General features: G+C 52.9%; 1 protein-coding gene across 1 annotated transcript in view; it reads right to left on the reverse strand.

Annotated features, from left to right (window-relative positions):
• The window catches only part of ACSS1 (acyl-CoA synthetase short chain family member 1), a 49,498-nt gene extending 38,947 nt beyond the window's left edge, over window positions 1-10,551 (reverse strand). The window contains exon 1 of the mRNA XM_012745523.2: window positions 10,173-10,551. Within this exon, the coding sequence (XP_012600977.1) occupies window positions 10,173-10,500 (328 nt within the window). The 5' untranslated portion in view covers window positions 10,501-10,551. The remainder of the gene's footprint in view (window positions 1-10,172) is intronic.
• Window positions 10,552-16,337: the final 5,786 nt, after the last annotated feature.

Raw genomic sequence — 16,337 nt, forward strand, 5'->3', positions numbered from 1 at the left:
ATTGGCGCCTTCAGAGCGAGAATCCAGATAGGAGGTGGGGGGTTCTAGTTTGCTGAGGAGCCCTGCTCTGCACCTGCTGAGAGGGACTCTGCCCTTATCCGAGGAGAGGTTTCTACCTCTTTGCAAGGAGAAGGGTGATTGTCAGAGCTGTGAAAACAAAGGTGATCACTACACAAGCACAATCCCACAGGTGCCAGATGATCTCCCACCAATACTCTGAAGTGCTCACTTCATGCCAGTGGTCCCAACCCTGGCTGCACATTGGCCTCCCCTTGGCACCCCTGGCCAAGCCCCCAGTGGGCCTGGGCTTTCAAAGCTCCTGGATGATTCTGATGTGTGGCCAGGGGCAGGCACCACGGCCGTGCTGCTGGGAAGAGCACGGTGCAAACAGGACACTCCTGCTCCAGTGCACGGCTGCTGTGGCTGCTCCCCGGTACCCAGGGGATCTGCCCCAGGGTGGAGGTGCATGCCGGGATGAGGGGCCAAGTGCCCTGTCATGTGTTTGACCGGCATCCTGGAAACCAGCCCCTGCTCCAAGATGTGACTCAACAATAGGGAAATGCCATCCTGGTTTACCAGAAGCTTCTGCTCCCCTGCCCTCCATTGCCCAAGCTCAGATCATATGACTGCTTGCAGAAACAGAAGGTCAGTTCTGCCATTTACTGTAAACCTGGGGATTATTGGGTCACATGCATTGACACCCTGCTCGGTATCCACTGATCTCAAAGGTGAGCCTGACTCGTGCTGGCAAATGCCCAGCCCTTCTCCACCCCAAAGCCAGGTGATCACGACTCACTTTCCCGCTTTCTCACAGGCTCCAGCTGTGTGGAGAAAGAGTGAGTCCTGTGAATAGCTTTGGGGTCAGCAGCCACCCCACGTGGTCTCTCAGGGTCACCCCAGTGTCTCATATATAAATTATACCCCCAAACATTTAATAAGTGAAGATAGATGCCGGGGGTGGGGGGAGGGATTACTAATACTAGTAACTGACAAAGGAAAGTTCTTTGAACTACTAGAAAAACAGAAGAGAAGAGATGCCAAAAAAGTAGAAGAGAAGAAGACAAACTGAGAAGAAGGGGCTCGTGGCTGACATGGATTTACACAACAAATCCACCATCAGTGTGAGTGTGTGTGTGCACAGGCATGTGTACGCACACACATTAAACCCCACATGAAGCCCTCACCAGGGTCTCCAGTGTGGTTTGCAGCCACAGCCCACGGGCGCCCAGGCTTTGCGACCCAGGCTCACTACCATCAAGCAGGTGGCAGGGCGGTTGCTCTCTGTTCCAGCACAACAGGGTTTATTACCTTTAAAACACTAGAATCTCCATCCCACCTCCTGGAAACTTTCCCCATTTTCCCAAATGTTTTTCTGAGTGACAGGGGCATGGAGCACAGGGGAGAGGGCAAACCCTGCAACGGTTTCAGCCAGTCTCCTGGCCACCACTTCTGCTCCAGGCACCCTGCGGAGTGCAAAGGGACAGATAGATACTCAGCCCCTGCCGCAGGTGCAGGAGACAGATGCAACTAAGAAACATGCAAAAGTAACAGAAAAGCACAAGGTAGCCTGGGCCAGCATCGTGACCAAACAGAAGCACAGAGCTGAATCTCCCCCCCCCCAAGGCAAACCCAGGGAAGAGCCACCTGATACTGAAACAATAATGACCACAAGCGACTCCATGTAGACAGCGCCCCCTGTGGGCCAGAAGGAGGGACCATCAGTATCTCCTTTAACAGATGGGAAAACAGAGGCCCAGAGAGGTTAAGCAGCCTGCCCAAGGCCACACAGTGGCAGAGCTGGATTCAACACAGGCAGATCAGCTCCAGAGTCTACACCGACACCCTGCCCTCCACTCCAGCCTGCAACAGTCCAGCCAGGCAGTGAAGACTGCTCTAAGAACAGGAGAGAGAAGGGTGAGCCCTGCCAGCAAGGCAAGGACAATTCAGGTAGGTGAGCGGAACAAGGAAACTATGACGGAGATGGAAAAACAGCAAGGCTGCCAGGAAGAAGCTTAGTAGCTGGCGTAGCAAACATTAGGCAGCCCGGTCCACAGGCTGAGTTCAGCTTACGGATGTGCAGAGTCTGATCGGCGTGTGCGTGTGTGCGTGTATGTATGTGTGAGCATGCTACTCCAGTCCAATATTTTAAAATCAAGAGTCTTCACACTAAAACCATGGATTTCTGGCTCCTGAACAATTAGCACAGAGGCCACCCCTCATGGTGGCCCTGTGCCCCAGCTGCTGGCCTGTCCCCTCCAGTGACTCTGGGTAGGTTATGACAAGCCTGGCAAGGCCCAGCTGAGGATGGACACTGCAGAAAGACTCAGTGGAGGACCAGACATGGGAGGGACAGACAGAAGTGGGCCCAGCAGGAGGCGGGCACCTCCGGCTTGTGCACAGGGGCCTGCTTGAGTCCTGGGGCACTCCAGCCATCACCTGGGGGCTGGTCACAGGTACAAATCCTTAGCCCAACCAGACCTACTGAGTTACAACCTGCCTCATACGAAGTCCCCAGGGATGTGTGCCCACGCTGGCACGTGGGAAGCTCTGCTCTGACACGCTCTCTCCACTCTGAATTTGACCTGGAGTCACGTTGAAGAGATGCCTGCCCAGGTGTAAATTCGCGAACAGCCTCTGAGTGCTCCTGTGACCTGCGCAAGGCCCCAGCAGGAGGCAGCCGGCAGGGCTCAGACCTGTTTGACACCACGCCCAGGGTTCATCTCATCACGCGGCCTGCTCCCACGGCAGCCTGGCACCTTCCCACCTTCTCACCCAGGGCGACTGCCCAACTTCCAACGAGACCCTCACAGCCTCAGAGCCCGGCAGGGTATCCTGCGCCTGTTTTGTGGCACGCATGCAGGCAGAGCTGAGGAAGGTGAGGGAGAGCCCTGTCACAGGATGACGGCACCCACGGTGCAGCTGGGTGGCCGGCGAGGTCAGCCATGTGTGCATCCTTCCTGGGCTGACGGGTCCTCGTGGAGCCATGCACAGTGTCCTCCAGGTGTCTCTGACACACAGAAGGTGCTCAAAAAGTGGCCACCAAGGCCCTGGTAATCTACCTCTCCCCACTGGCTGTGCCAACTCTGGCGAGCTCCTTCTGCCCCAGGGCCTTTCACTGATTTCTACCTGCCTGGGTGGCTGTCCCCTCTGCCCACCCATGCTGCGGTCTCAGCCTGCGTTTCTTGCTCTCTCACTGAGCACCTCCCTTCCTGTGAACCCGAGCCTCCCTCGAACCCTGCCCGAGACATTTAGTGCTTGCGGCCCTCCTTTGGGCAGGGGCCGAATATCTGTTCACACTGTATACAGCCAGCCTAACCCAGAGCGCAGAGCTGAGGAAGTGCCACGCTCTGGACGATGGACAGAGGCCACATCCTTGAGCTGGAGGGGCGCACTGGGGTCTAACTGGCACCAGCCCAGGGGAGGAAACCGACCTCTTTTTGTCTTTGTGGCTTTGTCCCTCAAGTAGATGTTTTTTCTTTTTGACCTAAAGTGGAGCTCCTCAATCTTAAGTGGCCTCAGGAACCCCCACCCAGGGCTTGTAAACAGCAGAGGGCTACGCCCACTCCGTCTGATTGAGCATTTGCATTTCAAACAAGGTCCCAGGACCACACTCTGACAGACGTGTGCACATGTGTCCACACACACATCTACTTCTGTGTACATCCCAGAGAGTCGTCTTCTTCCTTTTGGGCTGGGTAATTACACATGCTTGCCAGCCCTGTGGGGTATCTGGCCACAGCCTCACTGGCTGGCAGCCTGAGGTCACAGTTAAAAACCCAAGGTCTAGAGTTCGGCCTCTGTCCTACTCACCAACCATAGACAATCCACGTGTTATTTAATCCAGATCTCAGTTTCCTAATCCATGGGTGGGTATATGATCCCAGGTTCTGGGCGTGACTGTAAGAATTAGGTGTCATTTGCGACTTTCCTGTTGTGGGTTCAGATTGCGTTGCCAGGGGCAATGCAATACCCTTTGCCTTTGCTCACAGCCACTGCCACCGTGGTCGATGCTCAGATGGCTAGAGCACCCGGAAAAAGCACAGTGTGGGGTCTGGGAGGGACAGTGGCCCCAAAATGCCAGGTAGTGTTGGCTCTTAGCACATATTTATGGTTCCTGCTACTGCATCAATTGCAAAAACTTTAAAAAGAAGGAAGAGTGGGAGGGAGAAAAGAAGAGAGGGTAAGAGGAGAAGTAAGAAAGGGAGGGAGGAAGAGAGGGAAGAAGAAAAGGAAATTTAAAAAAAAAAAGACTTCTGTCCAAACAACTGGGCAGTGGGACAAGAAAATTCCATTCCAAGCATTTCTAAGCATTTCCAACAAGAGTTGAGCAAAGACCCAGTACAATATAAGGTGTAGCTCAAACCCCGCCTCCTATTTAAGCCTTGTCCAAATTTCCCAACACACAATGACCAATGACCTCTTATTCCACCTCTCAATGGCCCAGTCCATTTAACCCTTCCCTATTCTGCCCGGGCCCCACTCTGGGACACAGTGCTAACTACACCCCCATCTGGGCCACAAGGTTGCCGAGGGCAGGAACCATGTGCCCGAGATTCCTTTATCATACTGTCCTCCAGCAGCTACAAAGACCTTAGGCAAGTTACCCCAGTGTGGATTTGCTCCTTTGCTGATTTATGGTCCATCTCTTCGTTAGAATGCAAGCATTTTTTGGATTGCTTGTATATGAGTTGGAATCTTTATTTCCACATCTGTGTATTGGAACCACCAGCCCCTCCACACTGGATAAGCCGTTGGGAGCAGCCTGGGGGTGAGTCATGGTTTTTGGTTTTGTTAAAAAGAAAAAAAAAAAAAATAGAACTCCCAGAGCATTTGCAATTCCATTATAAAGATGACACACACTAACATAGGAATTTTCAAGAACTCCTCTTGGCCATTTCAATGCATCCCTCACCCTCACACACCCCAACTTTAAGTGAATCCAGCACACAGAAATCCAATTTTAATCAAAATAAACTAGGGAGTTAATATTCACCAAAGGGTTTTCTTTAAATAGTAATCCTCTCTGGTGCATTTTAAGAGATTACATCAGTCACAAAAATTGTATTTGCCAACTTTCCAGAACACCTGCTATTTAAAGTAAGTCATGCCTCTGACGACTGTGGAGAAGCCAGACACTGCTCCGGGGGGCCCTCCTCTCCAGATTGGGGGTCACGTCTTCATTTAGAGTTCCTTGAAACACTGTAGAAAAGCTACTTTAATCGCTGAGAAAAATGAGCGAAGGCATGCAGTAAGTTGCCACAGCAGGTTCCTGCAGTCTGAGTTATTGGAGGCATGGCATGGAGAGCAGAGAGTGACAATAAAATGGCTTCTATTCCTGCGATTAATGTTCTGGAAAGCATCCAAGACATTTCTCAGCGCTCAATGCTTGGCTCAAAATAGTTGTTGTTTTTTTTTTTTTTAACTCTTGCTTAAGACTACACACACTTAAAAAAAAACACTCAAAATTTGGGGTTTAGAAAATAGAGCTTAGTTGTGCGTTTTGAAAGCAACATGTGTCATTATCTTCTGGTTCTGCATTTGCAACTTCCTGACAGCTTGGGTTTCTATGCCACAGGGCAAAAACATCTGTTGGGCCGCCTAAGAGAGCCAAATGTCAAAGGTGGGCAAGAATCCCTCTCAGAACTTGGCCTTCCAAAGAACCTCATGCAAAGCAGTTGTACACAAACTCAATAGAGGCAAGCCACCTGAGGGAGTGGAGACTCCACCTGCCCTGCCCAGTGGGCCCCTGACACCATAACCCCACCTGGCGATCAGAGCTCTGGGACTGGCAGGATCCTGGGATGCTCGGAGAGCCTTCTGGGCCACCTGCACACCTTCCTAAGCCTGCTCCTCATCGGTCCCAGGCTGATCAGATGCAAATCCATGTGGTCCATGTCAGAGGAAGCGTAGGTCTCTTAGCACTGCTGAAGGCCAAGTTCAAAGTCACAGCCTCCTCACATGCTTCATTAATAAATAACAAATGGCCAGTGATTGGGAGTCTATAATGGGCTAAGGAAAGTGCTGAGTGCTTTGCAAGTGTTTTCTCATTTAATTCTAATGCCAGCTGTGGGATGGGCGTGCACAAACTCCCGTTGATAAGGAAACAGGCTCAGTCAGGTAACCTTCCCCAGGGCAGAGCAGGCCTAATAGTTTCTGTGTTGGTCTCTTGGACTTCTGGTTGCAGGACATTTCCTGGGCCCAGCCACCATGCTGTGAGAAGCCCTGTAAGGGACTTTGGGCCACAGTTCCAGCTGAGCCCTGCCTGCAAATTGTCCCAACCCAGGCCGCAGCCTTGGGAGTGAGAAGCGGACTGATGAGTCCAAGCTCAGACATCAGGAGCAGAAGTGGCAAATAAAATGTACAGGCGGCCACTGGTGTGGACTGAGCTCCTGCCCCAGGCTCCCCGACCAAACCCAAAGGACGCTCTGAAAGCCTAGGCCACCAAGCCACAACTCAGTTGTGCATCTGACCTTCCGAGAGCTCAGGAGAGTGAGACCATAGCCAAACCCTCAAACATGCCAGTTTCGCTGGCGTGCTAAGGCAGTTCCTTCTGCTTTAACCTTTACTTTGAAACAACCAATCTGCTTTTTGTTATCTGTGTCTGTCTTCTTCAGTTCTTTTCCATTTACAAAACCACCCTCCTCTGTTCAGCCCATCAAACACTCACCCTGTTTTATGGAATGAGGTATTGCCAGATTACAGAATTGCAAATAACATCAATTAAGAGCTTTAAACCAGAGTCAACTCCATCAGGCCCTGTCCAAAGTCCTGACCCACAAAGCCCATGAGTGTGCTAAAATGACTGCTATCTTGCACCACTGAGCTTGGGGCATTTAGTTACACACTGTCTTTGTTTTACAGATGAGGAAGCCATCAAGCCAAGTTGTGATTCTAAAGACACACCTGGAACCACTAAACTGTATTGCACCACCCGCACACCACTGTTTGTTTGCTGTTTGTTTGTTTGTTTAATAGCGCCATCTCCGGCACACTAATCCAGATTTTGCCTGTTTTTGAAGTGCCTCCATCTGCCCTGATTTGTGGTACACAGGTCAGTGGTTCTGAAGCCTGAGTATGCACCTGGAGGGCTTGTTGAACACAGGTGGGCCCCATGCCCAGGGCTTCTGATTACAGATGTCTAGGATGAGCCCCACAACTAGTTTCTAAAAAGTTTCCAGGTAATGATTGTAAGGCTGGTGGCAGGGGCCCCCTCCCCTCCCTAGATGGAAAAAGAAAACGCTTAGTGACCTGACCTGCCAAGGACAAACTGCCAGGCCCCACTGAGAGGAACCACACCCAGATCTCCACCTGGATTCGCTCCTGGATTCCACAATACCTCCAGCCCCTCCTATTTCTCCACGACCTTCCAAGGTCACAATAGAGAATCCCAGCTCTTCCCGCCACTAGCCCCGCCCAAAGGGTATAAAAGGCCTCAGCCCCTTCAAACTGCGGCGACTTCCGGGGCCCCTGCTCTTGGGGCCCCAGAACCTCGTCCACGAGTGTATAATAAAGCCACGTGGTTTGGCCCCCCTACTCTTTCTCTTTCTGTGTCTCTTTTCTTTTCACCACCGCCGAAAAACCTTACAATGATGACAATGCTGGTATGTGGACTACACCACAAGGGCTGCTGGTATATGTTAGGTTTCTTCCAGGTGGGAACTCAGAAAGTATGTATTCCTATACAGAATGCAAGACAGAATGGGGTAAATGCAAAACGTAGACTTGTAAAACCATAGCCACTGGAGAGTCCCCGGAGGTTGTAAAATCTAACAGACAGCTGCAGAAGCTGGCATTCCTATCCCCTCTGATAAGGATGGAACTACCCACATCCCTTATCTCTGCGGGATGAGACAGAGGCTGGGGTCCCAGAAATTGGTTGTTTAAAAATTTTATTGGAGCGGCTGTTCTGGCCCAGGTACTCACCACCCCCCCAACACACACAGGAACCCTCAATAAAACCCAAGGCTTTCCCCTCCCTCAGGGTGGATGCTTTTTTGACCTGCACCCATCTGCACCCAGATGCTCAAATAGACGGCATTTGGTTACACATGAGGCTTCGTGTGTCTGCCTCTCCGCTCCAGACCTAACAGCACAGCTATTCCTGAAGGGGTAATGAGAGTTTCAGGAGTGATGCTCCTTTGGAACAAGCCACCGTCGTGCTACCTTTATCCCCCACGACAGGCAGAGCGGGCCAACCCCCCCCATCCATCCCATAACTTTGTCGGGGCTCACAGGGCAGTCGTGGCCGGGTCTGGCCGTTTTTCATACTGTCACCTCTGTGGTTTGCAGACACCGGCGAAGGGCAGAGACAGTGCTGAGGGACGGGGTGGGGGCATGCACACTCAGGTTGGGGAAGCTGCTGAAAGCTCCTTTTCTACAAGTCAGTTTTCGGAAGCTCATTTTCTGGCTAAGGTAGACATAAGGCCGAATCTTCAGGAGCAATGAGTGAAGGGAAAGGAGGCAGAAGAACTGCTTGCTGAGCACACCCCAGCCCTCATCTCGTGAGGCCCACAAGGTCCTCGCTGTGTGCCCCGGGAGGCCCGCCCCACCATCTTATCTGACTGTGAAGCTGCAACTCTGCAGCCAGCCAGCTATGGCCTTGGCCCCTCCCAAAGGAGCCGCACACTTTCTGTCTCTGTCCTCTAGCAAGCTGCGCTAGTCCCATTCAAGGGCACATTCCACCAACTCTGCAGATGGAGAGTGTGGGTTTTTTTTTCCAACTAGTTCAAGGACACTTGCTGCCGACTCAATTTTAAAGAAAACACGTCTAGCAAGTGACTCATTTTAATTAAACCAGCAAAGTGATATACAATACAAAAAAAAAATTGGTCCAAAGTTCCTTTAAGTTTCTTTGTTTGAAAAACAACTACAAGATACTGCCTATAATTTTATGGCATTTCTGAAGGTAACGAACTAAAACTGCTAATGCTTATTGATCACTAATTAGTGCTGAGCCGGCTCCGTGCCTCCCAGCACCGTCCTCCGCCGCCTGCCGGGAGTAATTGCTCCAGTTTAAAAATGAGGAGACTGAGGCTCAGAGAGGAGAGTACCCAGGACAACGGACAGGGTGTCACAGAGAGGCCACCTCCAAGCTCCGGCCTTGGGAAGGGGCATAACGCTGAGTGAAGCCCTTCAGGTCCTTTCCTTAAACAATCTCCAAACTCTCCCGAACCGGTTGTGACCTCCCAGACCACAGCCCCTCGGATCCGCCCAGGCTGCTAGGCCCCTCCCCGAGCCCACCCCGACCTTGGCCGCTGCCTGCAGTTCCTGGCCTTCCCCACTGCCGCCTCGTCAGCACTTTACTTAGATTGGGGCCAGGGCTCAGGGTAAGTCCCCCAACCCCAAATCGTAACTGAACAGCAGCGCATTCAGGCTCAGCAGATTCCTGACGGTTGGCCTGCTGCCGGGCCAGGTTTCCAGGCGTCTCCAGCCCCAGCAGCCTAAAGCGGGCCGCGCGTCCTGGGGCAGCTCCCTGAGGCTGCGAGAACAGGAGGCCTGCTGTTACTTCCTTCCCGAGCGCCAGAGCGCAAGCCCCAACAGCAAGGAGGTCACGGATTCCAGCTGCTGGGCCGGATTTTCTCCTCCCCAAGCCACCCGCCACAACTCCTTTTGTTTACGTGGGTTTGTCCCCAGGCGGATCCCCGGGCAGAGCAGCTGGCAGTGACAACCGCCACCCGCTTTCGGTTTTCCCCTCCAGCCCCGGTACCCGCATGGGAAAGTCCCGACTCCTGGGCTCTCGGGCGTTGCCCGCTAATCCCCGCAGGCTGGCGCCCCGCGGCGCTGTGCACCCCGTAATTAAACTTTGGAGACAGCAAGCCGAGGGGCGGCGTTGAGGCAAGGCCAGCAACCGGGCATCGCAAACTGCCGCCGGGTCTCTGCAGGCGCCGGCCCGAGCCGGGGACGTGCGCGCGGGGCGCCAGAGTGCAGCAGGCCGGGGGCTGGCGCCTCTGGGGTCCGGTGGGTGCGTGTCGGTAGTGACTTGGAGCCTCGGTTTAGAGACGGTGGTGCAGAATACTGCAGGAGGGGGTCCTACAGGGCTCTGCCAAGACGCTGCTGTGATCAGCCTGGCCGGGACTGCTGCCGCCGGCGGGAGACTCTTTCGAGTCCCCTCATTTGAGCCCCCTCAGGACGCGTGAGTTGGGGGCGTCCTGGATGCCCCGAAGCCCACTCACCAGACACGTTTAACTGGCCTCCCAGGAACCAGCCGATCTTGCCATTGCTGAAGTCGCAGTCCCAGACGGTGTGGTAGGGGGTGTCCCACACGAGTGTGTCCCGCGCCAGGGGCCCCCAGAAGGCGGCCGGCTCCTGGGCTGCCTGCGCTCTCAGCGCGGGGTACAAGCCGGGCTGCGCGGCGGCCGCGGCGGGGGCGCTGCCCGAGAGCCCCGAGGCCCCCCGGCGAGGCGCGCCCATCCCACGCAGCAGCCGCACCGGCTGCCCCGAGCGCCCGCGTAGGCTGCCCAGCAGCCGCCCGACGCCGCGGCCCAGACTGCGCACCGCCATCTAGCCCGACGCCCCAAGGCAGTCTGTGCGTCCCCAACCTGTGCAGCGAGAGGGGGGCGCCCCTTCCAGTATCTGCGGGCCCCGCCCCCGCTCCGCCCTCCGGCCACCACCCACTGCCCTGGGGCCCCTTCCCGGTCTGGAGCCCGCCCCGTCCCCACCCCTTCTTCTCCCGCCGTGGAGTAGGGGACCGCGAAGGAAGAGGGGAACTTCCTGGGGAAGGGGCGCAAGGGAGCGCGGGGAGAGCGGAGGCGCGGGGAGAGCGGGGTCCCGGGCCTTGGCGGGGCCGTGACGCGCTCTGCTGCTCTGCGTTCCCGCCCTGGCGCTCCTTGGCGTCGGGCTGTTTTGGTTTCAGTTTGTGCGCTCTTCTTCAAGCCCCCACAGCTGCGCCAAGCTGGCAAGAGCAGAGGCACAGGCGTCCTGGGACGCGGGCTCAGGGCCTGGGGCGCAGGCCCCTCTGGGATGGGAAGGAGCCGACACGGAACGTAAGAGACTGGTGGAGCCAAGCGCACAGATGGGTCTGAGGGCCAGAGGTCGGCTCAGCATCTCAGAGGCTGAAGCCAAGGTTTTAATCCCTTTACACGCTACTGAGAGCAAAGTCACCCCACCCCACTCCCTGCCAGCTCTGCTGGCCTGTGCCCCCTACCACAAGCTCAATGGGCTGGCGGAGGGGGTTGGGGGGGACCTCAAGCCAGGGGCTGTGGAGGCCTGCGTCCACAGGGGGACAGTTTATCAGGGAAGCAAACGTTGCCTCTAAACTTGGTTGATTTGGGGTGACGTGGACTTTCTCCAATTGCTCCAGCTTCTGTGACCTGGGTTCAAACCCTGGCATTTCTAGTTCTGGGCAAGTTCCTTAACTTCTCTGTGCTTCATTTTCCTTTTTTGGAAAACTGGAATAATGCTTCTTTCCCTGGAGGTGCCATAAAGCATACATTCGGTAATTATAAAAACGTCTGCTCCTGAGTCGGTGCATAATAAGTTCAATAATGGAAATGGTGTTTTTGCTGTTGTGGAGTCAGGAAGGATAAAAGGAAACCGATATGAAACTGCTCTCTACCAGGTACTTAAATATTTCAACACCCAAGAAGTAAACACATGATAAAGTAAACACAGAGGAAGAGAGATTTTGGAAAACTGGTTTGTTGAGTTCTTTGCATGGGAAAGAGCTTTCCTTTTTGCTAGATGTCAGGTGTGCAGAAAGAAAGAGCCTCCCTTCCCCTCCGGAGGAGCCCCAGCCTGGGCCAGCTGACCGGCCCCCCACAGGTGTGGAATGCTGCTTCCTGCCAGAGAATGGAAGATTGTGAGGCTGGAAAAACAGTGACAATCGCCAGCCCTATATGTGCCCTGATCAGGGCCAAGCACTCACCTGCATCTTCTTTTTTTTTTTTTTTTTTTTTGAGACAGAGTCTCACTTTGTTGTCCAGGCTAGAGTGAGTGCCGTGGCGTCAGCCTAGCTCACAGCAACCTCAATCTCCTGGGCTTGAGTGATCCTTCTGCCTCAGCCTCCCGAGTAGCTGGGACTACAGGCATGCGCCACCATGCCCGGCTAATTTTTATATATATATCAGTTGGCCAATTAATTTCTTTCTATTTATAGTAGAGACGGGGTCTCGCTCTTGCTCAGGCTGGTTTTGAACTCCTGACCTTGAGCAATCCGCCTGCCTCGGCCTCCCAAGAGCTAGGATTACAGGCGTGAGCCACAGCGCCCGGCCTGCATCTTCTAATTTAACAGTTATCTAGTGCTATCAACCTCTGCCAATTGTCAGCCTCCTAGTAGAACAAATGAGGAAACTGAGCCCAAACAGATGGAAGGACTTACTAAAGAGCTGACCGTTGGCTAAAGGGGAGCGGACTAGTACCCAGTGCACCTAAGTTCACCATTTGGCCTAAATTCCCATTTTTAATAGCATATATAAAATTGTAAATAGAGAAAGATCCTGTGGCAAGTATTCCCAAAGATGGCCACCAACATTGGACCCTCCTGTACATGCGGTGCCGCGGCTCCACCAAGAGGAGGAACCTGGCTGGCCTTACCGCTTGGGCAGAGAACCTGGCAGAAGGGCTGCCCTGACAGTTCCGGGTCTGGGCCCTGGGAGGCCCCAGTGCTCCAGCTCCTTCTCTCTTGGAACCCAGCTGCCACGCTGTGTGGAAGCCGGGCTAGCTTTCTGTAAGGTGTCAACGGGAAAAAAAAGCCAAACTCTGTAAAATAATTTTAAAGAGATTTATTCTGAGCCAAATTTGAGGACCATGACCCGGAGCCACTCCCAAGAGGCCTTGAGCAAGTGGATTCGCTGTGTTTGGGTTACAGTTTGGTTGTATACATTTCAGGGAGACAGGGGTTACAGGTAAAGTCATAAATCAATGTGTGGAAGGCATACATTGGTTTGGCCCCATAAGGTGGGCCATCACAAAGTGGGGGGCTTACAGGTTGGTTATAGGTGGGTTTAAAGATTCTTTGACTTGTAATTGATTAAAAACATGAAGCTTTGTCTAAAAGCTTGGAATGTTTCAACATAAGAAACTGTTATCAGAAATAAGCCACTGGACATAGATTTGTTGTGTAAATTGGGGACTTGCAGGTTTGTCTTGCATACCTTAGGCCTATTAATGGGTTACAAAAGAAGTCCCCAAGAAGCGAGGCGGACATGATAAAGCATGTCTGACCTCCTTCCTCCTGGCAGGGAATTTAGTTTTAGGATATTCCTTTGGTCACCAGGGGGTCCATTTAGTCAGCTGGTGGGGGGGGGTGCGGTGAGCCTTAACATTTTATTTTAGTTCACAAAGGAGAGACCCACAAAGAGAACTGAGCTACCTGAGCCCACAGCCAGGGCCAAGTCCCAGACAGGAGTGAGGCTGTGGTGGGTGTTCTCCCTACAGCAAGGCAGCCCCATGAATGATCCCAGACAACACTCAGGGTGCAAAAGAACCCCTGTCAACTCAGAATCATGAGAAGAAATAACTGGTGTTTAAGCCACTAACTGTTGGGATGGTTTGTCAGCAGTAGGTAACGGATAAAATAACTGGAACAAAAACATGCACATCTCTCCTGTGCCTCACTGGCCTCTGCCTCTCAGCCCCCTTTACTGGGAGCTGTCCGTATGCTTGTACTCTTGCACTCTTACCGTATTCTTGCACTGTTACAAGAGTAACAGTGTCCAAGGGCTCAGTCCTGAAACCTCCCTCTTCTACCCCTTATGAGATTACAGCCAGCTCTCTATTCTCTGTAAACTAAAATAAAAGTTTAAGGCTCACCCCCCACCAGCTGACTGGACCCCTTCGTGGCCAAAGGAATATCCTAAAAAAATTGTCTGCCAGGAGGAGGGAGGTCAGACATGCTTTATGGCCCTCTCCATTCTTAGAAACATACTTTGTAACCATTAACAGGCCTAAGGTATGCAAGACAAACCTGCAGGTCCTCAACTTACACAACAAATCTGTGTCCAGTGGCTTGTCTCTGGTAAACAGCTCTTTATGTTAAAACATTCCAAGCCTTTAGACAAAGCTTCATGTCTTTAACCAATTACAAGCCAAAGAATATTTAAACCCACCTATATAACCTGTAAGCAAGCACCCCCTCCCCTTTGAGATGGCCCACCTTATGGGGCCAAACCAATGTATGCCTTCCACACATTGATTTATGACTTTACCTGTAACCCCTGTCTCCCTGAAATGTATACAACCAAACTGTAACCCAAACACAGCGAATCCACTTGCTCAAGGCCTCTTGGGAGTGGCTCTGGGTCATGGTCCTCAAATATGGCTCACAATAAATCTCTTTAAAATTATTTTACAGAGTTTGGCTTTTTCTATTGACACTCTGACTCTGAAATTGAGTTTTCTAGCCTGGATCTCGCCTCCAAATTTCAGCCCTGTATTCAAATGTCGAACTCACATCTCAAATATCGTGTCCTGGGGGTTCTTCCATGTCAGTCAATGGAAACACTATTTTCTTCCTTGAATGTATACCTTTGTCACCCTAGACGCCTCTTCTCACACCCCACATGCAATCTGCCAGCAAATCCTGGAGGCCCGCCTTCAGAACATCTGAAGCAAGGGACTCTTTCCTCATCACCACCCTCTCCCTTCCCCAGTCAAACCACATCTCTTTTCTGGATTATTTGGCAAGCTTCTAATCGCTTGCCTTCTCGCCCTCTGCAGCCTAAGCAACAGCCAGTGCAGTCCCTCTGAAACACAGGTCAGATGAAGTTGCTGTGTGACTTGGAGCAATAAAAGGCTCTCCAGTTCCCTCAAAGTCAAGGCCAATCCTTACCCTGGCCCACAAGGCCACACCCTCACTACTTATAGTGTGGCGGTGGATGGGCCAGCAGCATTGGCATCGCCTGGGCACTTTGTAGAAATGCAGAATGTCAGGCCCCGTCTCAGACCTGCTACATCAGAATCTGCATTTTAACAAGGCCCCAAGGGAACCTGCGTGCACATTCACGTTTGGGCAGCACCGCCATACCTGATCCAGCCTCACGCCCCCAGGTCCCTGTCTCCCCCTGCTCTCTCCTCACTCACCAGCTCCAGCCATAGTGGCCTGCGATTGTCCCTCCAGACTCCAGGTGTGCTCCTGCCCCCGGACCTTTGCCTGAGCCTCCCTTCTGCCTGGATTGCTCTGCCCGATGCTCACATAGATGCCCCTCACTTCTTTCAGGGCTCATCACGCAACCCTTCATCCAGGAGGCCTTCTCCGTCACCTACCTACGTAAAGTCACACTCCGCCCCTCATTGCCCTAGTTCCAGGGAGTCCTGAGCTCTTGTATATTAGCTCTTGGTTTATTTTCTCTCTCCTTCTACCAGGAAGGAGCTCTGGAGAGCAGAGGAGCCGGCTGCTTTGCTCATGACTGTATCCCCGTGGAGAGTGCATGGGTGATGTCTCCCTCTTTCTACTACCTTCATTTTCTACATTTTGATTCTATTACAATGAAAAAAGTACATAGAATTAACTCTATTTAACACATCCTGTTTCCTGCCAGTTGGATCAGAAGTGGTTGCGTGCACATCGAACACTTCAGAAACAACCAGGCAATGCAGAGTTGCACTTCCTGCTGTCCAAGTTACCCAAGAGACAACCTGGGGACCTTCCTTCTGAGGGTTGCTGACAAGACCAAGGTCATCCCTCCTGCTCCCACCCCCCTGGCAGCCAGTAGTCAACTCTCCCAGAACTAGAACAAAGTTGAGGTCCACCCTACCCCACTACTCTCCTCCGCCACATGGCTGCTTCCCATGGGACCGTCAGAGGTTTGGTGGGGACAGCAGGCTGTCCTGGCAGCACTAGTCCCATTTCCTCCCCCAAAAGGCCCTGGCTTCAACTTGAAGAGCCCTCTGGCACTGAGCATGCGCAGCGTATTGGCAGGCGCAGACTGCCAGTGGCGTAGGAAGCGCTTGGGGAGTTTTGGTGGAAATCTAGGCCTCAACTTCTATCTCAGAATTCATGTTGAAGTCGGAGACTATAATACAGCCATGGTTACTGACCCTCACAACCTGCAGAGATAGTTGCTCTTGTCCTCACTTTGCATCATGAAAAAACAAGACCAGGGAGGACAGAAGCTCACCAGAGGCGACCCAGCAGGTAGGAGCCACAGCTATCTGCCTCCAGAAATTCTTAATTTAGTATCTTTAAGGGGGTAGTCTGCTAACACCGCCTCTTGGTTAGCTCCTGCCCCATCTGACGCCCTGAGAAAGTCCTGTTGATAGAGTCCTCACCCGCCCACTGTGACTTCGGAGCTGCCCTCCGCTGCCTCTTCTTCCCTCCATCCCCTCCTCTTCCTGTCCGCTTCCTTCTCTCCCTCCGCCCCCACCCCACACCCCCCAACCCCCCTCGACTCCCAGCCCTC

Source organism: Microcebus murinus, chromosome 16 (genome assembly GCF_040939455.1).
Source record: "Microcebus murinus isolate Inina chromosome 16, M.murinus_Inina_mat1.0, whole genome shotgun sequence".
NCBI lineage: Eukaryota > Metazoa > Chordata > Mammalia > Primates > Cheirogaleidae > Microcebus > Microcebus murinus.